The sequence below is a fragment of the Mustela lutreola genome, chromosome 4 (genome assembly GCF_030435805.1).
Source record: "Mustela lutreola isolate mMusLut2 chromosome 4, mMusLut2.pri, whole genome shotgun sequence".
Classification (NCBI taxonomy): Eukaryota; Metazoa; Chordata; class Mammalia; order Carnivora; family Mustelidae; genus Mustela; species Mustela lutreola.
The window spans coordinates 51,676,739-51,698,250 of NC_081293.1; the positions used below are offsets into that span (position 1 = coordinate 51,676,739).

At 49.0% G+C, this 21,512-nt stretch overlaps 2 protein-coding genes across 12 annotated transcripts in view; one reads left to right on the forward strand and one right to left on the reverse strand.

The window, feature by feature from the left end:
* Nucleotides 1-6,427, reverse strand: part of SAMD8 (sterile alpha motif domain containing 8) — a 51,858-nt gene extending 45,431 nt beyond the window's left edge. The window contains exons 1-2 of one of the 6 annotated variants that reach the window (XM_059169827.1): nucleotides 6,173-6,427; nucleotides 5,322-5,540 (exon numbers count right to left, since the gene is read on the reverse strand). In XM_059169827.1, coding sequence (XP_059025810.1) covers nucleotides 5,457-5,540; nucleotides 6,173-6,346 — 258 coding nt within the window. In that variant the 5' untranslated portion in view covers nucleotides 6,347-6,427 and the 3' untranslated portion in view covers nucleotides 5,322-5,456. Of the gene's footprint in view, nucleotides 1-5,321; nucleotides 5,541-6,172 lie in introns of those variants that run through there. The other 5 variants (XM_059169823.1, XM_059169822.1, XM_059169824.1 and 2 more) reach the window with 5 other exon arrangements.
* Nucleotides 6,428-8,221: 1,794 nt separating this feature from the next.
* LOC131828801 (dual specificity protein phosphatase 13) lies at nucleotides 8,222-21,234 on the forward strand. 6 transcript variants are annotated; one of them, XM_059169829.1, is made up of 8 exons: nucleotides 8,222-8,418; nucleotides 10,419-10,626; nucleotides 12,563-12,766; nucleotides 13,775-13,869; nucleotides 17,376-17,549; nucleotides 19,250-19,470; nucleotides 20,164-20,370; nucleotides 20,874-21,234. In XM_059169829.1, the coding sequence occupies exons 1-7, from the start codon at nucleotides 8,273-8,275 to the stop codon at nucleotides 20,364-20,366; spliced, it is 1,251 nt and encodes a 416-aa protein (XP_059025812.1). In that variant the 5' UTR covers nucleotides 8,222-8,272; the 3' UTR covers nucleotides 20,367-20,370; nucleotides 20,874-21,234. The 6 variants fall into 6 exon arrangements, with proteins under 6 accessions (XP_059025812.1, XP_059025811.1, XP_059025813.1 ...); XM_059169828.1 differs by having other exon boundaries at nucleotides 20,164-21,234; XM_059169830.1 differs by having other exon boundaries at nucleotides 12,563-12,667; nucleotides 20,164-21,234.
* The last annotated feature ends 278 nt before the right edge of the window (nucleotides 21,235-21,512 follow it).

Sequence of the window (21,512 nt, forward strand, 5' to 3'; positions counted from 1 at the left end):
TAGAACAATGGATGAAACTTGATTCATAAATACAAATGTGCTGTTTTTTAAAGTTATTACTGATTGCATACACAATAAAATTTTTATGTATTTTTTTTTTTAAAGATTTTATTTTTTGGGGGGTAGAGAGCACAAGTCTGGGGAGCGGCAGAGGGACAAGCAGCCTCCTCACTGTGAGTGTGGAGCCCAATGTGGGGCCAATCCCAGGAACCAGAGATCATGAAGTCAGATGCTTAACCGAATGAGCCACCCAGGCACCCCTACAATATAATTTTTTAGTGATGTATAAAACCTAAAAAATAATATCTGTAAATCAAGAGAAAAAAAAGGGGAAGAAATTTTTTAAAATTATATGAAGTTAATGTTAATATATTCCCCTTTAGGCAACTATACATTATAGTTCAACTTACACTAAAATAAAGTCTAAATTTACCTAATAAAGCTTAATTATTGTGCACACAATAGAGACAAATCATACCAGTCTACAGATCCATAAACCAGAGCATAAAATTAATTTTTATGAAAGTAGAAAGCCTAAATTATAACGTAGAAGGATGAAGTTTACTTTGGGCATTAAGCTCTGCAGTTTGTTAGTATTTAGGACTATGCAGCTTTTTTTTTCTAATCTCATTTTTATTTTTTTAATTCTAAATTAAAATCTTTCTGTTAAACACAAAACTATTATTTTCTTTATATTTATCAAAAAATAGTTTACTTTTCTTAATAAGCACAGAGCATTGTTTCCAAAACATCTATGAAATCTTCTATAATTACAAGATGATTACAAAGACCAAGAACCAATTTCTACCATCAATTTTTGAAACTCTAGCAGTGATTCTCTACTGTTTTATTATGTTCCACTGTAAAGCAGTAGAGTTTAGGGCAGCACATTTGAAGAAATCCTGTACTTCAGTTCTCACATATTTTTTGCTGCCTCAGCCATGCACTCTTAGATACTATTAAAAAAAAAAAAAAAGTTGTCATATATACCAAAGAACACAAAACTTTTTCTGGTTCCAACTTGCCTTTAGACTAAGACTTCCACTAGCAGGTTGCACCAAATTCTATACCACATCCAGAACGTCACAGCTCAGCGAGTAAGAATCTAACAGGTAACACTGTCCAGTTTAAATCCTCAGTTACAGTAAAAGTTTTTACGCAACGATGAAAATTTAGTAGTAAACGTGATGATGGGTTCTTGATCTGGCTGTATGTCAGTACAAAGAAATACACCAGCAAAGAAGCATATAAAATTCTAACTCTTATTCTAATCACTAAAATGATACTTAGAAGGGCACCTGGGTGGCTCAATGGGTTAAGCTTCCGCCTTCAGCTCAGGTCAGGATCCCAGGGTCCAGGGATCGAGCCCCACATCGGGCTCTCTGCTTACCAGGTAGCCTCCTTCCCCCTTTCTCTGCCTACCTCCCTGCCTACTTGTGATCTCTTTCTCTCTCTCTGTAAAATAAATAAATTTAAATAAACAAACAAATAAATAAATAAATACAATCTTTAAAAAATTTTTAAAATGGTATTTAGAAAGGCTAGTGGTCTGAGATATTTATTAGTAAAATCTTTATTTTTATTTTATTTTTTTTTTTTAAAGATTTTTTATTAATTTATTTGACAGAGAGAAAGATCACAAGTAGGCGGAGAGTCAGGCAGAGAGAGAGGAGGAAGCAGGCTCCCGCTGAGCAGAGAGCCCGATGCGGGGCTCGATCCCAGGACCCTGAGATCATGACCTGAGCCGAAGGCAGCGGCTCAATCCACTGAGCCACCCAGGCGCCCCTAAAATCTTTATTTTTAAATATGCTACACCTCCAAATCAAATCAGCATAATGGAAAATTAGAAACTAGCTCAAGGTTTCAAAATCTATTATAATATTGCAAAAATATATTGGACTTGAACCCCAAATTTAATGTATGGTTTTGGCAAGCTTTAGTTTTATGACAATATTGTACTGATGAAATTGACATCAATTTAGTCTCAAAGTTCCAAACTAAAACCAATTTGCAGGCATTTTCAGTAACTCAGTGATACAGTTTCACTTATAAGAAGACCTTATAGTAGAATTCATGGTTCTCATTTCTTATCTCCTACTAGAATGTCCTACCTGTCAAGAATTTTAAGAGAGCAAAGGGTCAAGATAATAGATATATTACTGCCTCTCTTGACACTGCCACAATTCAAATGCTTAATTAAACCGACAATATAAATTTGAGACAAATATAAATATAGGTCACTGACTTCAAAACACGCCTTTGAGGTACATATGATAAAAACCATTCTATGGTGAAACACTGCAATTAAACTACTGTAACCAAGCTTTCCCAGTTTCTACTATCCTAAGCAAGAGCCAAGAGAGATTCATGTAACATTCCATACTGAAATGATTTTATCACTGGGAGGACCCAGTGTGCAGTAAAGTAACAGAACATTTCAACAGAGAGACATGAAGTCTAGAGTTAGCTAGTAGGGGTCAGGCTTAAGATTCAGTGATGATGGTGCTGTGTATCTGGGGGGAGGAACACAGACACAACAAGCCTGTCACAAATCCATACCCCATACTCAAACGACAAATTATGAACCAGTGACAGAGGCATCATGTAAACACTGCATAGATCTCCAAGCGAGTCTGGTTCACGCTCTCCAATTTTTGTTAACTTCTGGATTTCTCAAAGCTAAGAGGACAGTAAGACCTAAAGTAAGAATTACTATTAACATCATGTATTACATTAGGGCTGTAGGTAAGAACTTTCAAAGAATATCTAATTAACATGGTCATTTTTTTTTTAAACCCAAGTTCACATTTCTTTTCTTTTCTTTAACATGGTCATTTTTATAAGACAAAATGACAATATTCATTAGAACATCAGTGATAGAAAAACTTCTCAAAAACAATGTTCAAATTTCAATTCTCAAAAAAAGCCATAAAAATGTCTCTAAATCAGCTATGGCAAAGTTTTGAAAAAGCAGTGAAAATTTGATGGTTAACAAAAAAAGAATGTTTACAAGTAGCTGTGCACTGTGAATTAAAGTCTTTACAGAATGGAAAGTACTACTGAAATAAAAACTGATTTATCTAAGTATATCTGCACGTTCTGCCATTGTGGTCATGATGGCTTCTCCTTGTCTAGGGAAATTGCTCAAGCATGAAACGGAATTTTTTTTACAACTAAGTGTGAGAACTGTCAAAGGGAAACAAAAATAACTATTAGGCATGCTAATCTATTAATTGCACAACTCCATTTAATGGTTTAATTTCATAGTAATATTAAGATGTAACCTTAATAGAGAGTTCTATTTCAGTTCAACTCCATAAATTTTTAATTGCTTTTATTTAATTTATTTGTTTATTTGAGAGAGAATGAGAGAAACAGAGAGAGCATGAGAGGGGGGAGGGTGGGAGGCAGAAGCAGAAGCAGACTCCCCACTAAGCAGGGAGCCCGATGCGATGCAGGATTCGATACCGGGACTCCAGGATCATGACCGGAGTTGAAGGTAGTTGCTTAACCAACTGAGCCACTCACGTTCTGGCTGACTTTTATTTAGAGCTAAGTATGAAGACATAGTCTTTTTTTTTTTTTTTTTTTTTAAGATTTTTTTTTTTTTTTATTTGACAGAGAGAGATCACAAGTAGGCAGAGAGGCAGGCAGAGAGAGAGAGAGAGGAGGAAGCAGGCTCCCTGCTAAGCAGAGAGCCCGATGCCGGACTCGATCCCAGGACCCTGAGATCATGACCGGAGCCGAAGGCAGCGGCCTAACCCACTGAGCCACCCAGGCGCCCTGAAGACATAGTCTTTAGAGAGTCTCAGTCTGGTGTCCTTAAGCAGAAACATAAACAATAGTAATATTATGTAACTTCCAGCTAAAGATCATTTGTATTAAGTTGAAGAAAAGGGAGTTTAATCTTTTGACAACAGTTAATGAAAAGAGAATTTATCTTTCCTTTCAAGAAATAATTACCAGTCCCCTGAGCATCCGAATATAGGACACAGTCTATACACATTAACTAATATTTGAAAGTTTTTGCAATCAGTACATTTTCCCTGCATGAAGATTAAACAGTAAATACCCATTTAGAGAAGAAACACTTGATTAAAAGTTTGTTTTGAAATGGCCAACAAATTTGCAAAATGTATAACCAAATAAAAAGTTGTAAAAGTAATCTTATAAAACACAGATCAAGTTAAAGACTTCCTGAAGCCATGTTATAATTTAACAATTACAAAAGGAAATTAACTTTTTTTCTACTAAAGTGAATATAAGTATTGCAATCATCATTTTTCTGGCACAATTACTGTTTTGGTACTACGTCTTCCACAAAAACTATCTATATAGGGGCGCCTGGGTGGCTCAGTGGGTTAAGTCTCTGCCTTTGGCTCAGGTCATGATCTCAGGGTCCTGGGATCGTGCCCCACATCTGGCTCTCTGCTCAGCAGGAAGCCTGCTTCCCACCTCCCCCACATCCTCCCCACCCTACTTGTGATCTGTCAAATAAATAAATAAAATCTTAAAAAAAAAATTAAAAGTATCTATGTACCCACCTATCCCAGTTCTGTTTCCTGCCTACTACAGCATCCTCTATTCTTATTTTTCTAGATCTCTATTTAAAATATTCACACAATATATGCAAAGTTGCATTAATATTGGTTCTGCAAATTTGTCAGAAGTACCCCTCCAATTTTCAAGAGATCCCAATCCTGGAGTTATGAATGAGAGAAGAGCTGGTACACCTGGACTGTGGTGATTTCACATAGACAGCTGACTCTTGAACACCAGGGTTTGAATTGTATGGGTCCACTTGTATGCATTTTTTTTTTTTTCAATAAATGCAGTACAGTCCTGTAAACTTATTTTCTCTTCCATATGATTTTCTTAACATCTTCTTTGCTGGTAGGTTACTTTATTATAAGAATATAAAACATAATACACATAACATATAAACTATGTTAACTGTTTATGTTATCAGTAAGGCTCCTGGTCAACAGGCTATTAGCCAAGTTTCTGAAGAGTCTAAAGTTAAAAGGGATTACGACTGCATGCTTCTAAACCCCTGTTGTTCAAGGGCTAACTGTAGTTTTATAAACTCTTTAACCCAGACACCTGCACTGACCATATTTTTACCCTGTAGTAAATGTGTCAACTCTAGTTGGCAAAGTGTAACCAGTCAATACGGAGTATCTGTAAACCCTAAGTGTCCAAATTCTTGTTTTGATTTTTTTTAATTTAAAGGTAGCGTATTAAATCTTTTCTTTCTTAAAGATCTAACTTAAAGTAAACTTTAAGAAAACAAAACAAAAGAAAAGAAAAACCCACACCACTACTGTTAGAAGAAACCCAAATGGTATCTTTATTGTCAGAATCACCCCTTTCACTATCTTTTCCGAACATCACTTCCTTTTTACTACTTCCCCTAGCCGTTCCGGCAAATCAGTGTTCAACACCGCCCCAGATTCTTAAAAGGATCCACTGTCCACAAACGAGAAAGCCCCACAATCCAAGCGTATTACCCTAGCGATCCTCGGCGCTTTCAAAGACACCTGTGAAAATGCCAAAGCCTTGAATTAGATCCCCAAGGGCTCCTTTTCTTTCCTGACCCCATTTCTCTTTTTCTGGCCCTTCAGGTCAGACGACTTCCTATCCGACAGCCCCTCCCTCTTCCAATCAAACCTAAATCCTTCTGATTAGCAAGCCAACCCACCCACCCTGAGGTCAGCCACCTCGTCTGTCACAACCCCGTCCCGTCTCCCTCGCCAAGCTGTAATAACCCACCTGGTGGCTCCCGATCCCTCGCCCCCAACGCCAAATCCCAGAGCATCCCTTCCTCCGGCCCCGCATTCCCGCGGGAGCCCTTGAATCGGCTTCCCCCACTACTCGGCTTCCAAAACCCTCCAAGCCCTTGCCTCTTCAAAGCCACCCCTCCCTCAGGTCTTCCACTACCCTCGCTCCTCAGTCTCCAGCCATCGTCAACCCCCTCAAGGCCCTCGGCTCAACAGCCTCCATTTTCCACAGATTCCATTTTAGAGCAGACCCTCCCGGGTCCCTCAACCGTCTCCTGTGGCCCCTTCGGACCCCAGTCCTCGGCAGCCCGGCTCCGCCCCTGACTCCCAACTCATCCTCCGCGGCGGGCGCCCCGCAAACTCCCCTCTCCTCAGGCATTGCTTCCGCTCACCTCCGCGGTGCGAGTCGGGATCCCCTGACTCACCTCCGAGTCGGCGTCCGAATCGCCGTCGGAGTCCCGGGCCCTCCGGGCCTCGCCGGAGTGAAGCGCCTCGAGCGGCGGAGGCGGAGCCCGGGGCGGTGAGCTAGAGTGGAGGCGGGGGCGGTGGCGGCTGCGCGCAGGCATCGCTTCGGCTAGTCTTCTGCCTCTCCCGCAGCCGCTGGAGTCCGAACCGGAACTGCTTCGGGAGGAGGAGCCCTACGGGCGTGAGGCGGGGCCCTACGGGCGGGGGCGGGGCCCAAACCGGAAGGGTCGCGGGATTCAAGATGGGCGAGGGAAGCAAAACCGCAGCAAAGAAGCCCGAGAGCGCATGCGTCAGCCCCAAGGCCAAAATGGGAGAATGTAAGGGGTTGGTGAAGGAGCGGAGGCGCTTATGAGATTAGTAGATGAAGTTTGGGAGCAAGAAGAGCTTGCCTAATTCCTTTGGAGGGAGCCAGCATCTCCCCAAGTGTCAGCATCCAGTAATCATTGTTACTATTTATTACCCCTTTACTTTCTGACAGTCCTTATTCCACATGCCAGATAAATCTCACTTAAAATCTTTGTGCCAACTCTGCAGGGTGTTAAAACACAGAGGGGCTGGGGCACCTGGGTGGCTCAGTGGATCTCTGCCTTCAGCTCAGGTCATGATCTCAGGGTCCTGGGATCGAGTCCCGCATGGGGCTCTCTGCTCAGCAGGGAGCCTGCTTCCCCCTCTTTCTGCCTGCTTGTGATCTCTGTCAAATAAATAAATAAAATCTTAAAAAAAAAAAAAAAAACCACACACACAGAGGGGCTGAGTAACCCATTTGAGGTACTGCAATTAATATGTTCTAAAGCCAGTATTCCTACTTAAATCTGTCTACCTTCGGAACCTGTGCTCCTCTTCATTATCGGAAAGTCCCTAACCCAGGCCTAGAATTGACATACGCCAAATCCCAAACCACCTGTGACCTGGGCTCCAACCCCTCCTTGACCTTCTTTCTTATCAAGTGCAGAGCAGACTTTGGTGGCTCTGAAGGGGTGGAGACAGGTTCTAGGGTGAACATGACTGCATACTTCTCCCACGGGATCCCCTGGTGTAGCCTTTACCCTCAAGCTGGGCTCAAGACCAGGGGCGGCTGGAAGCCTTCCCACTGCAGCCCATATGCCTTCCATCCCGTCAGGGCCTTCACCAAGTCACCTGAGAGCAGGCACGTTTTCTTACCGCTTCTGCCGGTAACTGGCTCTGACAAAAGGCCAGATATATAGACCTTTCGCAGTTTCTTTTGTGGGGACAAAAGCCCTTGTAAGCAGGAGAATCTCCCTCCCACCCGAAAAATGTTTCTGATGACAGCCCTTTTGGCTCCTCAGGTTTAAGGCAACATTCACTTCCCTTCTTCCCACTTTGATATACACGGCCCATTTCAACCTTCTCTTTTGAGAAATCTTTTCATTATAGAACCATTGTTCAAACCTTCCCCCACAAACCCCGTGAGCACCCTTTAGATGAAGGGTGCTCCTCTCCACATTTCTCTGACCCTACAATGTAGGAAACTTCCCCTCAGTCTCATAATCCTGAAGCTCACTCAGCAGTGAGTGGTTTCCACTCACTTTTTGGCCCACCCAGACCTGCAGAGCTTTTTTTAAAAATCCATTCATTGTTGAAACCAACCACCCTATCTCCATCCTGGATCTCCATTTTAACTCAGTTCTCCGAACTAAATAGCCTTATTCTGGGCCCTAAGGCTATTAGTTCAACAAATGTTTCTTGGGCATCTACTATGTGTTAAACAGAATATCCTTTGTTTCATTTAATCCTCATGAAACTGAGGAAACTGAGGATGAGAAACTGAGGAAGAAATTTAAGTGACTTGCCTAGATATGACTGATTCCATGTTGTCACAGGGTTTGAGGTTAAGGGGGTGACTTAGGGGGAAAAATGTCCTGTTGTTTCTGGAGGCCTCTGTGACTTGCTGAGTCACTTGCTTCTGTCCCACCTGTCCCTGCCAATCTCCGGGAAGGAGAAATGACACTGGAGAGGCAGAGAGGAGTAACCGCAGACACAGAGGGGTGGGTGGGCTGGCCTGGCCCATGGCTGAAGCCTCCGTCCCAGTGCTGAGGGGAGAGGAAGCCACGCCTTGCCCCAGCGTTCTGGAACTGGAGGAGCTCCTGAGGGCAGGGAAGGTTTCTTGCAGCCACGTGGATGAAGTTTGGCCCAACCTTTACATAGGAGATGCGTGAGTGGTAGCTGGTTGAAGTGATGTGGGGAAGGGGACAAGGAGAGACAGTTCTTGGGCTCTTTATCAGCAATGGGAGCTGGGTGGAAGAAGGAGAAATAGTTCTGCTCCGCAAATCCCAGGCCAGGGACTTAGTCCAGGACCCCAGGGTGCTGGGAACAATGCAGTGATCAGATGTGACCACTAGGGGGGGCAGGGCTTTTGCCTGCCTGGATGACTGGAGCTCCCAGAGGATCCTGAAGTCTTTTGATATTTCCAGGACAATTGGTGTGTCAGGGGGCAGAGGCCTGGGGAATGGTGCTTTCGGGTATGACATGGGATAAACAGAGAGTTCCCCTTCCTGGTCCCAGCCTCCCTCCTCTGGACACAGAGTGGGTGAGAAAGGTGAATCAGGGAAGATGTCACCACTGAATTTGCAAATTAGAAACAGGTATGAGGTAGTGGCCAGGAGAGGCCAGATGTGGGTGGGGAGACATGGGGCAGGAAAGGAGGGGCAGCTGGATTCCAGGGCTGAAGCAATTCTTTCCTTCCTGTCTTGGCAAAAGCAGGAGCAGATGGCCTCAGGAAGCACAGAGGGTCTAAAGATAACCCTGTATGCCACCAACTCTTCCACCAGAAAGCTCTGAGGATGGGGCTCAAGCCTACTGGGTTCCTTGTGGCTCCCTTTGGACCTTTATGACTCTGTCCCTCTGAAGCAGAGGGCCAGAAAAAACCTCCTTCCTGGACCCCGTGGCTTACCCAGGATCCAGCCCTATTCCTCCCCTTCCTAGGGCCACGGCAAATAACCGCTTTGAGCTATGGAAGCTGGGCATTACCCATGTGCTGAACGCAGCCCACGGGGGCCTCTACTGTCAGGGTAGCCCTGACTTCTACGGCAGCAGTGTGAGCTACCTGGGGGTACCGGCCCACGACCTCCCCAGTTTCGACATCAGTGCCTACTTCTCTTCAGCCGCTGACTTCATCCACCGTGCTCTCAGCACACCTGGGGGTAGGACTTGGGTCTGAACCCATATCCCATCCTGCTTTCTCATGGGGGGGTGATGTCCAGTTTCCTCTCAAATATCAGTGCCTATAATCCCTGCCCCCCGGTTAGCCAGTATCCCTCTCTGAATGTCAGTTTCTCATCTGCCTGACGGGAAAGACAAAACTATGTCTCACTGCACTTTTTTTTGATACCCAGAGCGCTCTGACATTCATTTGTTCGACATCCTATTCATATCCCCTCTGTTTATTATCTATTCTGTGCCAGGCGCTGAGCTAGATACTTGAATCCACACTTAGACAAGGCAGAGTTCCTGCTCTTATGGAACTTGTCATTATGCTTTGTGGAAAGACAGTCAAAATTATGAGTACTATTCATATGAATGGGTAAATGTGAAGAGATCTAGGAGAACAGGAACAAGGCAAGGGCGTTCAATCCAGGGGACCAGGGAGGTGAGGGGCCTATCCTCTACAACAGGATTCACTGGGCCACGTGTAAAAAGGTTGAGCTGCTCTGTGATTCAAGTGATGCCATGAATGGTCAGGAAAGACTACACAGGGAAACATGTCTTAGCCGAAACCGGTCAGATGAGTAATCGACACTAGTCAGACCAGGAACAGGAGAAGTTTTAGAGGTAGCTGGCATAACGTGTGCTAAGGCTGGAGGCCAGAGACCAGCACAGCTTTGAGGAACTGAAGGTGACTCAGTGTTCCTCAGGGTAAAGGTCGTAGTGAGGCAGCTGGAGGTGAAGCTCTAGGGTCAGCAGGGGCCACTCCAGCTCATGGAGGGTCTTGTAAGCCACGTTAAAGAATTTGGACCCTATCCCCAAGGTATGCTAATTAGGTATTGGTATACCCATTGGACAGATCAGGAAACTGAGAACTATAAAGGCTGAACAGTTTGCCCAGGGTTACAGATGTACCCAAGGCGAGCAGGGGAAGGCATGTGAGTCCCTACCCCTGCTTCTGGGTGGGCCAGCAGGTGGGAAAAGCGTCTTTCACCAGGATGTCTTCCTCAGCCAAGGTCCTGGTGCACTGTGTGGTTGGGGTGAGCCGCTCGGCCACGCTGGTCCTGGCCTACCTCATGCTGCGCCAGCAGCTGTCCCTGCGCCAGGCAGTGATCACCGTGAGGCAACACCGATGGGTCTTCCCCAACCGAGGCTTCCTCCACCAGCTCTGCCAGCTGGACCAGCAGCTGCGGGGCACAGGCCGGAACTGAGGGGCCAGGTGAGGGCTGAGCAGGACATGAGGTGGGGGGCAGGATGGGTGCAATTAGAAGTGAGAGGTCAGGTAAGGGCTGCACAAGGCACATGGCAGGGAAGGCCAGAGGGGGCTGGCAGGGGTCCGGACCCAACTACAGCTCTGGGGGGCCAGTGCAGCCCAGCTGTCACTCTATGCTTGTTATTTTCAGGCCAGCCCTGCATCTCCTTCTCACAGTGGGGAGGGAGAACTGGGGCTCCTGCCACTAGCCGTGGCCTCCTCACATGAGCCCTGCTTGATACACAGTTCTGCTGTCATCTCGCCCTTCCCTTCCCCTCCTTTCCCTGTCTTGGACCCAGTACCCCACTCCCTACCTGCCCTCCCCCAATCAGTCTGATCTCAGAGATCCATAGAAGGAGCCTCCCAACCTTTGCTCCCTCTCTGGTTCTCGGGACCCCTGTGGGACATAAAGGTCTTCCAGAAAGTCTATCCAGCTCCTTTCTGCTTCCGTTGACCTCCCTGCCCGGCAGCTATGTGTGCAAAAGCATTGGGAGAATTAGCAGTCAGTCCTTAAGTTGCGTATGAGGAACAGATCGTCAACACCTCCTCCCCCCAGGTTTCCCCATTCCTGTTGGAGGCTCCAGTGTCCCCAGCTGCCTAGGAGAAGGAGTTGGGCCCCCCCCTGTAGCCACGCTGCTTCTCAGGCTTCCAGACCACAAATGTACACCGAGTGCTGCTTCAATCTCCTTGCCACCAGCCCTGTGAAAAGTTCTCCTCCAGCTCAGCTGGGAGGAGACAGGGGTGTTTCTTCCTGCAGTAATTCATGGTGCAGGGAGCAGCATTGTGAGGAAGCCACAGTGTCCAGAGCCCTTCCTCTCCAACCGTGCCCAGGCTGGGTCTGTTCCTGTCTGTCTCCAATAGCCCACCTTCCTCTCATTCACATCCCTGCTGAGGGCCATGGGCTGGGGAGTTAAGCCCCAAGGCTGCTTTCCACTGGCCCTAGCCCACCTCTAGCTCCTACCCATGCTGTTCCTTCCCTCATCTATCCTCAGCCCTGAGTTGGGCTGGTACTCCACCACCCCTCTGGCTCAGAGGGTCTGCTGGCTGGGGGTGGGTGACTGGCCAAGGCTCCCTTGGGAGTTGGGAAAGTGGCAGGTTTCTCCTGCCAGGTGTGGATTGAATTTCCCCCTGCCGGGCCCCCCACCAAAAGCTGTTTTTGTCTCTGAATGCATAATCAGCACCACTAAGGGGGAGCACTTTAGCACTCCGCCCCCTTCCTGACACTGGCAGGAGGGTGAGCACCTCGGGGGTGGGGATTTGGGCAGGATGGAGAGCTAGGTTTAGAGTTTGGGGATGAGTGTAATGGGAGAAATCAGGGTTATAGCTGGGTTTGGGATTAGACCCAGGGCTGAGCTGGGTGGGAAACTGTTGTGGGGAGCTCTGCAGGTATGGGGAGCCAAGAGAAAGACAGGAATGGCATCCTGCTCTCTCCTCTGAACCGGTTTCAGGGAACTGGTAGAACAGCACATCTCTGATTATGCCCAGTTGCCCCACTTCCTTGGCCTGGAGCCCTTAAATACCCTGACCTCAAGCCTCAGCTTCTTTCCCTTCAGGCAGCTGGCTTTGGGGAAATCAGTCAGGCTGCAGCATTGCACAGTTCCTGGAGGTGCCATCCACTAAATAGCTGGTGCAACTGGAGCCCCAGGAGTTATGCAGTGTGCAGCCTATGCAGCCGTACACTGCAGACCTAGGGACTCTGAAAGATGATGGGGAGAGGTCATGTCTCTCCATGATCCCTGGGCCCCAAACCTGGTTTTTCTCTCTTGGCACCCATAACCACCTGACCTTACACAGAGGGCTCAAGGCAGAGACAGGTTAGGTGGCAGGTCTTGTCCCTTCCAAGTCCCAGCCGATCTAGGCCTTGGGTTGCCAACCTATAACATGGAGCTCATCTCTCCCCCAGAGCTGGTCCCTTCTCCCTGCCACAGGGCTGGGCCACTTTGTTTCCCTGGCACTGGCCCTGTTGGTGCTGCTGGAGGCTCTGGCCCAGGCGGAGACCAGGAAGATGGTAAGAGCCCAGTGTGCGGTCTGCCCTAGAGCATGCTACCCCATCTGCTTCCTCCTGCTGCCTGCGCTCCACGTTGGCTACTGTCTTCAGTCCCCTCAGGTGGGAATTCTCTGCCTTCTCAGCCAACCCCTGAGGCTTCTCTGTTTGGGACTCCAAGTTCCCTGGGCTATGAGGCTGGGAGGAGAACGGGAGGGGGTTCTAGGTGTTTGTGATAGTCTGTGGCCACAGCTGCCTCCACCAGCTCTCCCCAGGACTCCGGAAACCCCAGCAGGGGCTGAGCCCTAGCTCCCTGGAGTTCAGACTTCAGAGACCCCTTGTAGGTGTGGCTGCAGGTAGGTAGACGTCTGTGTGTGTCTCAGGCATCTGGGAGTGTGAGTGAAGACGAGTACTGAAGTATATGAGTGTATGGGGAGGGTCTCTGGAGAGCAGGAAGGGATCTTAACAGGCCCAAATCCAAGGTCCCTAACTGACCCCAGTGGCCTTGGAAAGGACCTAACGGACCATCTGGCTGGCCTCAAGAGACAGTGAGGTCTGGGTTAGGGAGGAGCCTGGCAGAGGGCACAGTGGCTTCTAGACATACAGCGTCTGACTTCAGGCCGGGGCAGATCTAAAGGCCTGCTCTGAACCTCACCTTCACCTTTGTAAGGGTACACCCCATTTTCCTCAGCCTGAGTCTTCTAGTTCTGAATCCTGGGCTAGTCCTATAGTTCTCAGCTCCCAGCTAAGCACCCCCAGACCTGGGTTCTAATGTTGGCATGGCTGCCTGTTTGTGTGTGGTTTTGGCTAGTCTTTTTTCTGTCCTCCTCCATGGAAGATCCTTCCCTCTCTAATCTTCTGCCCATGCTTCCCACCACCCTTGAAGGTTAAGGGAGCTTTGAAAATGGCTTGGTGGGTCTTCCTTCTCCCTGTCCCACAATCAACATATGCATACACCCAGACCACAAGCAGACCCCTGCGGGCTGCCTCTGCCCCTGGCAAGGCCAGGTGCCTGGCTGGGCTTGGCACTGACCATGCCAGGGACCAGTGGGTGAGTTGGAAGTGTCGGGGGAGGCCAGAAGAGGGGAGCAGCACATCATGCTTTATAATTAAACTCAAATCAAAAAATAGCAACAGCATCAAGTGTGCGGAGACAGGGAGCTGGAAGCAGACAGCACAAAGTGCCCGTCAGAGAAGAACACAGCCTGGGCCAGATACCCCCACAGGTGGGTGAGTGCCCCTATCTCGGGGCCACGGAGCATGCTGGGTCATGAGGGCCAGGGCACCTGGGCTTGTGGGTGTTGTGGAGGGACTGGGTTAGATTGGAGCACAGACTGGGTTAGAGACAGAGGCACAGACAAAGCAAGGTAGAATCAGAAAGATGTGGTCTTGGATCCCAGATCCCATGCTAATTGGCTGTATGACCTTGAACATATTGCTTAACCGCTCTGAGCCTCAGTTTCCTCATCTGTAAAATGGGGATGATAATATTAGCTGCTTCATAAGGGCACTGTGAAGATCCGGTGAGAAAATGTAAGCATTTAGCTCTGTCTGGTACCTTATTGTAGCTTAGTAGATCCTTAGTAAGTGGTGAAAATAATTACAATTATTGCTGGACAGAGAAACAAACCTCAAGAGACACAAAGAGACAGAGACTAAGCCTCACTGTCCTGTGGGGAGATATGGCTAAGGCTCGAAGAAATAATAATAATAATTATGATTATTATTATACTAAAAAGGGTAGTAATAATAGTAATGATAATAATAGTAAGCTGTACCCTTTGTATCCTAAGATAGGCCTGTGAAAGGGGCCTTCCTTTTAGTATCTCATGAAATTCTTACAGTAGCCTGTGAAGGAACTGGTTCAGCGAGAACCACAAATACCACGCCTGAGAACTCTGCCCAGATCTGCCCTCCCAGGACAGAGTCCCACTGGCTGGTCACTATCGGCTGCTCACCTGCCACTTGCCCCGAGGTGTCCTTTGCCAGACTCCTCATGTCCTGCCCTGAGATGCCTGGCCTCCACTGTCCTTGGCCTCCACTGGTCCCTGCTTGGGGAGGAGACGGGAGAAGCAGAGAGACTGGCTAGGAGGGAAGGCCAGTGGGAACATCTGGAGGTTCAGCTGAGGAGGTGGCTGGCCTTGGATGCCCCCTTCCCCTGAGGAGGTCTGGGCCTTGGCCTGAGGCCACAGGCATGCAGAGCGGTGTGGTGAGCACTGTGGCAGAGCAGGAGCTCCTGTGAGAGGCTGGGGAGAGCCACATGGAGAGGAGGGACACACACAAAGACAGAAAACAAGTGCCTAACCTCGTAAACAGCGGCAGCCCAGGAGCCAAGAAGCCACTGCCTAGGGAGGCAGCTGTTAGGCTCAGGGAGAAAGCGCAGGAAGGAGGCAGAATGAGGGCCAGAGAGGAGGAGGAGAAGAGCCAGGCCTGGCCTGTCCCTACGAAATGCTGGGCCCCGTGCTTCGCTCTGCGGTGGCTGGTGGCGGGGATGTGGGGGGAGGAGTCAGGCCAGCTCTGGGGGCAGCAGAAACCAGGGGAGCTGCTGCAGCCACAGACCTCCCTTCTCTGGCTATGTCTGGAACTTGGAGGATGAATCCTGGGGCAGGGGGCTGGGCCCCAGCGGGACAAAGCAGACAGGTGTGGGGGTACATCCGTGAGCTTCAAGTGTGCAACTCTAGGTGGAACCAAACAAAGAATACCCCTAAGTCCAAGGAAAAGGCCCCATTCTCCAGACTTGGACCTAAGGCCCCTCAGAAGTTGAAACATGGGCTGTGGCCCAGCAGCCCCCAATCTTTGGTGCCTATGCTGTGTCTTTCTCTTCCCAGGAGACCCCTGAGACCCCCTGTGTCTCAGCCAGACCCAGGCGGCCAGCTGCCCGGGCACAGCTGGGCTGCTATGCGTCCACTGGCCACAGGGTGGCGGCCACACCCCACGCCAAGCTCAGAGGCTGGGGTACATCTCCCCCGCTTCCCAGAGCTCCATCCTAGCCCACCTCTGCTCATTCACCCCCAGCCTTTGGCTACACAGGAGTGTGGCTGTTGGACAAGCCTGGAGCCTGGGCTTTCCCCAGTCCCAACACACTTCGCTGCTCCCTACCCTGTGGTTACCACAAACCCAGCCTCTGCTCTCCCTCTCAGGTCAGACACCCCCCTCCCCACCCAGGGAATCCTAAAAGGGCAAGGCCAGGATCTCGCACAAGAAAAAGACAGGCCATGGCCCAGACAGGAGCAAAGACTTGCTGGAGGCCACAGAGTGAGTTACGGCCACTCTCTCTTCCCTCCCTCTGAAGTTCTCTTTCCACCACTTCAGTTAGCCTCCCATGTCCAAGGGGAGTTCCAGGGCCAAGGGCCTTCGTCCCAGAGATGCCAAGCAGAGAGGGGCCTGGGAGTTTGGAAGGATTGCACTTCAGTCCACAGCGGCCTAGGTCTGCACTCAGACCCCACCCCCACCAGCTCCAAGGGAAGGACTTGGAATTCTAGCCACTTCACAGCATTTGTGTTCTGGGCGGAACCCGGCGGGTTCCGCTTGGGTGCTGAGTCCCGTCCCTGTATCCACTCCCCCATTCCCGGCCCCAGGTCATGCCCTAGGTAGGTGGCAGGCCACTCTGCCTGCCCTGAGAGGTGACAGTGGGAGATGAGGGGGAAAGCCGGCTCTTCACTTCCACCCTGCCCACCAGCTGCCCACTGGGTGAGCTTGGCCAAGCCGGTGGCCTCCTGGGTGCCCATTTCTCTTCCCGGTCCTGTCACTGCCAACCCAAGAGAAAAGATGTTCTTCCCAGTTTGTACCTTCCCTAGTTACTGGCTGAGGGGGCCAGGGACGATTAGCCGAGATAGGCACTCCTTCCCAGCTCCGCACCAGCCCCAGGTTCTGGTGCCACTGACATCCCAGCTCTGCAGGGGCCCGGACACCCTCAGACAACCGACTCCTGACACAAGCCATCCCACCTGGGTGAGGCCTGACCTGCAGCACTGGCCTGAGTCATGGGGGTAAGGAGGAACGTCCCAGGGCCTAGAGGTAGAGGTGCGACAGCAGCACCAGGCTCCTCTGGAGAGACAGATGGAGTAGTGACCCTCTCTGGAGTTCCCAGAGGTGGCAGCCGGAAGGCTTGGGGCACAACCGGACTGAAACCCCAGCCTTGCTCCCTATCAGCCACAACAGCTTTGGGCATCACTTAAAACATTCGTCTGAGTGAGGCCTCAGGCTCTTACGAGGCATCAGCTTACTCCGTATGGAGATGCTAACAAATGCCATTTCATGAGATGGGCTCTCTCCTTCAAGCACCCAAAGCTGGGAGGGACTAGGGACTCGGGAGCGGAGTTGGAAATAACAGAGGAGGGGGCCTGAGGTGAGCTGCCAGGTGTGAGGGTCTTCCTAAGTGCACCTCTGAGGTCCCCATCCCTACAAAGTCCCAAGTATCAGTGACTTAAGGGGGAGTTGCTACCCACAAGGAACTCCAGTGGCTCTTTGGGCAAAGCTTCCAACATCCAGGACCTCTGGAAAGGACAGGAGAGACCTTCCCAGCTCCACAGCAGTTACAATGGATTGATTCCCTTGTTCCCTGGAGAAAAGGAACTAGGTCTCAGCCCCAGCTGAGCTGGTTAATAGCTAAGGCCCTTCCTGCCACATCCCAGTGGCCCCTGGGCCCTGCACCGTGCCTGGGCCTCCCCTTCAGCTGGACCCACTGGTGGGGATCCTGCCCCCAACTACCACAGTGTCCACTCTGTTTCAGTATGGACTCGCTGCAGAAGCAAGATCTCCGGAGGCCTAAGATCCACGGGGCGGTCCGGGGGTCCCCCTACCAGCCGCCCACATTGGCCTACCTCCAGCGCTTGCTGTGGGTCCGTCGGGCCGCCATGCTGAGCCACATCAACGAGGTCTGGCCCAACCTCTTCCTAGGAGATGCGTAAGTACAACCCACGGCAGGAGGTGGAGGGAATAGAAGGGAAGCCTCTCCCCGAGATTTGCAGGGGCAGAGGGGGTACTGTCTTTGCCTCCCTCCATCTCTTTCCACACGTCTCTATCCTTTTATGTTATTAATTTTAATGTGGAAATAGAACACACATAAGAAAAGTACATATAGGGGCGTCTGGGTGGCTCAGTGGGTTGAGCCACTGCCTTCGGCTCGGGTCATGGTCTCGGGGTCCTGGGATCGAGTCCCGCATGGGGCTCTCTGCTCAGCGGGGAACCTGCTTCTCTCTCTCTCTCTCTGCCTGCCTCTACATCTGCTTGTGATATCTCTCTGTCAAATAAATAGATAGAAGATCTTTAAAGAAAAAAAAAAAAGAAAAGTACATATAGGACATACGAACTGTTTCACCATCCATGTTAAGAAACAGGACATTCCTAATGCCTCAAAAGTAACTGACCCTTCTCAGCATAACCCCCTTCCCTGTAGATGACTACTAAGTATTGGAATAATCTCCTTGCTTTTCTTTATAGTTTCAACATCCATATACCTAACAATGTGGTTTTGCTTGTCTTTTAAAGCTATATGAATAGAATCATATTGTGTGCATTTTGTGTCTGATTTTATTTGCTCAATATTGTCAGATTCACCCATGTTCTATGCAGCTGTGGCTCTCTCATTTTTCATTGCTGTATACTATTCATCTGTATGACTATACCATAGTTTATCCATTTGGTCGTATATGGACATTTGAGTTGTTTTGACTTTTTGGCTATTGTGAACAGTGATCCTAGGAACGGTCTAGTACATGGGTTCTGGGGGCACACACACACAGGTTTCTCTAGGGTGTACAGTTATAAAGAAAGAATTGTGAGTCATTTTTCCAAAAGTTTTCCTAACATTTGAAACCTATGGATCAATATATGGCTTTTAGAAATTATCCTTAGTATTTAGAAAATATGTTCAGTATCTTGTTAATAATATGGCAAGTATGCTATATCCCCCACCAGGTAACCAGTAATAAAATCCTTATTGACTTTTAAAAAATGCATACACATCTATGTACATAAATGCCTTTTCACTTTTTTTTTTTTTTTACAAAAATGATACGTCTTTCTAGTCCCATTTTGTAATCTGCTTTAGATAGAAAGCTTTTGAAATGGAACCACAGAACATCTTTTGAAAATATTTTTAAACAGTGTTCTGTATGGTATCCTGCATTTTCCACACGTTCTCAATATAGCACAGACACCTTTCCTCCTTTACCTGCAACTGTAACATTTTAAGGGTTGCAAAGCATTTCATTTAGCTATACCACACTCAGTCTCCTGTTACAGGGTATTTAGTGATTTCTTCCAACTTTTCACTATCTTGAATGTCAATAGATCCACTTTTGGGGACACATTTTGGATCTTTTTTCCTCTAAGTTCCTAGAAGGGGACTTGCTGAGGGAAAGTACGTATATATTTCTTGTATTTTTAAGGCTTTTGATGCATGGGGCCAAACTGCACTTGACCAGAGTGAAAAAGAGCCTTGAACTTCAACTAGAGGAGCCCCTTCACTCAGGCCTATTCACTCTTTCCAGTCTCACACTTGGACGAGGATGGCAGAGGAGGGAAGGGGATAAGTTCTAGCCCAGCCAGAGGGGACCCAATGAGACCTGCCCCCCTCTCAACTCCCCCATGCCTTCCCTCTAGGTATGCAGCCAGGGACAAGAGCAAGCTGGTCCAGCTGGGCATCACCCATGTCGTGAATGTCGCTGCAGGCAAGTTTCAGGTGGACACAGGTGCCAAGTTTTACCGTGGAATGCCCTTGGAGTACTATGGCATTGAGGCTGATGACAACCCCTTCTTCGACCTCAGTGTCTACTTTCTACCTGTTGCTCAATACATCCGAACTGCCCTCAGTGTTCCCCAGGGTGAGCTGCTGGGAAAGGCATGGGGGGTGGGGGATGGGGTGGTGATGGTTGTGGTGGTTGGCGGGGGTGGAATCTGGGGCTCTTTTTCCAGTAGCATTGCTGGGTTGGGTGTCCAGAGTTATAAACCACTTCAACAACCTTCCCACCGCACGGAACAATAAGCTACTACCATTTAGTGAGTGTCTCCTTCAGGGGACCAACAATCACAGACGGAGCTAAGGTCCAATGTGGTTGTCCCTGTAACCATATCCCTCAATCAGTGTATTGGGCAGAAGGTACAGGGTCTAGCAAAGGCTGAGCAGGCCCTTCTAAGACGAGGCCTTAGCCAAAGGTTACAAGGACAGGGAAAGAACTGGGGGGACAGGGAGGTAGGTGGACACCCCTGTCATCTGCTACAAATCCGGGGTACTCCAGAAATACAGTATCCCCTCACACCCTGCCAGAGTTGCAAAGGATTCCAGAGGAAGCACGTTGGACCTGGAGAAGGGAACACCCCCTGTTAACTTGTTGTGTGACCTTGAGCCAGTCCCTTTCCCTGTCTAGGCCTCAGCTGCCCCATCTGACTGTGGGGACACTGTCAGTATTCCGGGGTGTTGTGACAGGTGGGCTGAGGCTGGCAGAAGGATCTTCAGTGCCCAGTGGGGTGGTCAGTGCAAGGGCAGGTAGCTGACACTAGGCGGTGTCTTCCTGCAGGCCGTGTGCTGGTACACTGTGCTATGGGGGTGAGCCGCTCTGCTACAGTTGTCCTGGCCTTCCTCATGATCTGCGAGAACATGACCCTGGTGGAGGCCATCCGGACGGTGCAGGCCCACCGTGATATCTGCCCCAACTCGGGCTTCCTCCGGCAGCTCCAGGTTCTGGACAACCGACTGGGGCGGGAGACAGGGCGACTCTGACTTGGTGAGCAGCCGGGAGCCCTGACCCTCTAGCCAGCATGGCCTAACCCAGCCAGCCTGGCCCTGGGGACAGCAGCCTCTGCTGTTTCCAAAGACCTTGAGGTATAAATAGCAAGTGGGGGCTTAGCTGAGGCAGAAGCAGGGAGAACTGAGTGGTGACCTTTAGCAGGTGGATTTCCCTGACCCAATCCAGAGATTCTTTATACAAAAGAGAGTTCAGTCTGTCTCTATAATAAAAGGTTCATCATAATAAAGACAGGAGATCTTCTGGTGGTTTGTGGGGTGTGTCTTACTCCCAAGATGGTCATGAGAGTCCAGAAGACTTGCCTTCCCTGAGTCAGCATGAGGGCAACCTACAGAAAGGGTTTGAGTCTGTGTCAAGTCTCCGTAGAGACGGAGGGCAAGTGAAGGTTAATCAGTGGTATCTGCCTCGGGTGCAAAAGGGAGGAAGAGGGTACAGGTGCTGAGAATTAGCTGGTCCTTTCTTCATTTTGTCCTCCACTGTAGCATCAGCCAAGAGCTAGGTTGTCGGAATCAAGACCGATGTTCAGTGCATCAGCATCCTCTCCATGCCCACCCTAGCAAAAAGCAATCATCAGAACTTTTGCTGTGCAAGTAGCATCTCTTGAATATTTTCATCTATGTTTTACTTTAAAAAGGACTGACTCAAGCAAGAGGCATCTGGAAAACACAAGTGTTAACTGAGACGATAGGGTCTGGGGAGGAGACAGCCCAGAAATCCCAGACGAAGGATGGTTATATGATGGAGCAAAACGTTTCACTCTGAGTTTCTTAGTATTCGTGCCCTAATAAAACAAAGTAAAGGGGTGCCTGGGTGGCTCAGTGGGTTAAAGCCTCTGCCTTCAGCTCAGGTCATGATCTCAGGGTCCTGGAATTGAGCCCCACATCAGGCTCTCTGCTCAGCGGGGAGCCTGCTTCCTCCTCTCTCTCTCTCTCTGCCTGCCTCTCTGCCTACTTATGATCTCTCCCTCTCTGTGTCAAATAAATAAATAAAATCTTTTAAAAAATAAAATAAAACAATGTAAAAAGCTCCCAGTCTTCTCGCTGCTACCTCTTCACTCCTGAAGAGTTCCCACCCTGCTGGGGGCGGGGGGGTTCTCTTACCCCCACAGCCTCAGTTCACAT

Coding starts and splice junctions, on each gene's coding strand:
- LOC131828801 (XM_059169828.1), top strand. CDS start 8,273: ATGGCTGAAGCCTCCGTCCCAGTGCTGAGGGGAGAGGAAGCCACGCCT. Junction 10,627..12,562: donor GGCCGGAACTGAGGGGCCAG/GTGAGGGCTGAG, acceptor TCTCTCCCCCAG/AGCTGGTCCCTTCTCCCTGC. Junction 17,550..19,249: donor AACCTCTTCCTAGGAGATGC/GTAAGTACAACC, acceptor CCTTCCCTCTAG/GTATGCAGCCAGGGACAAGA.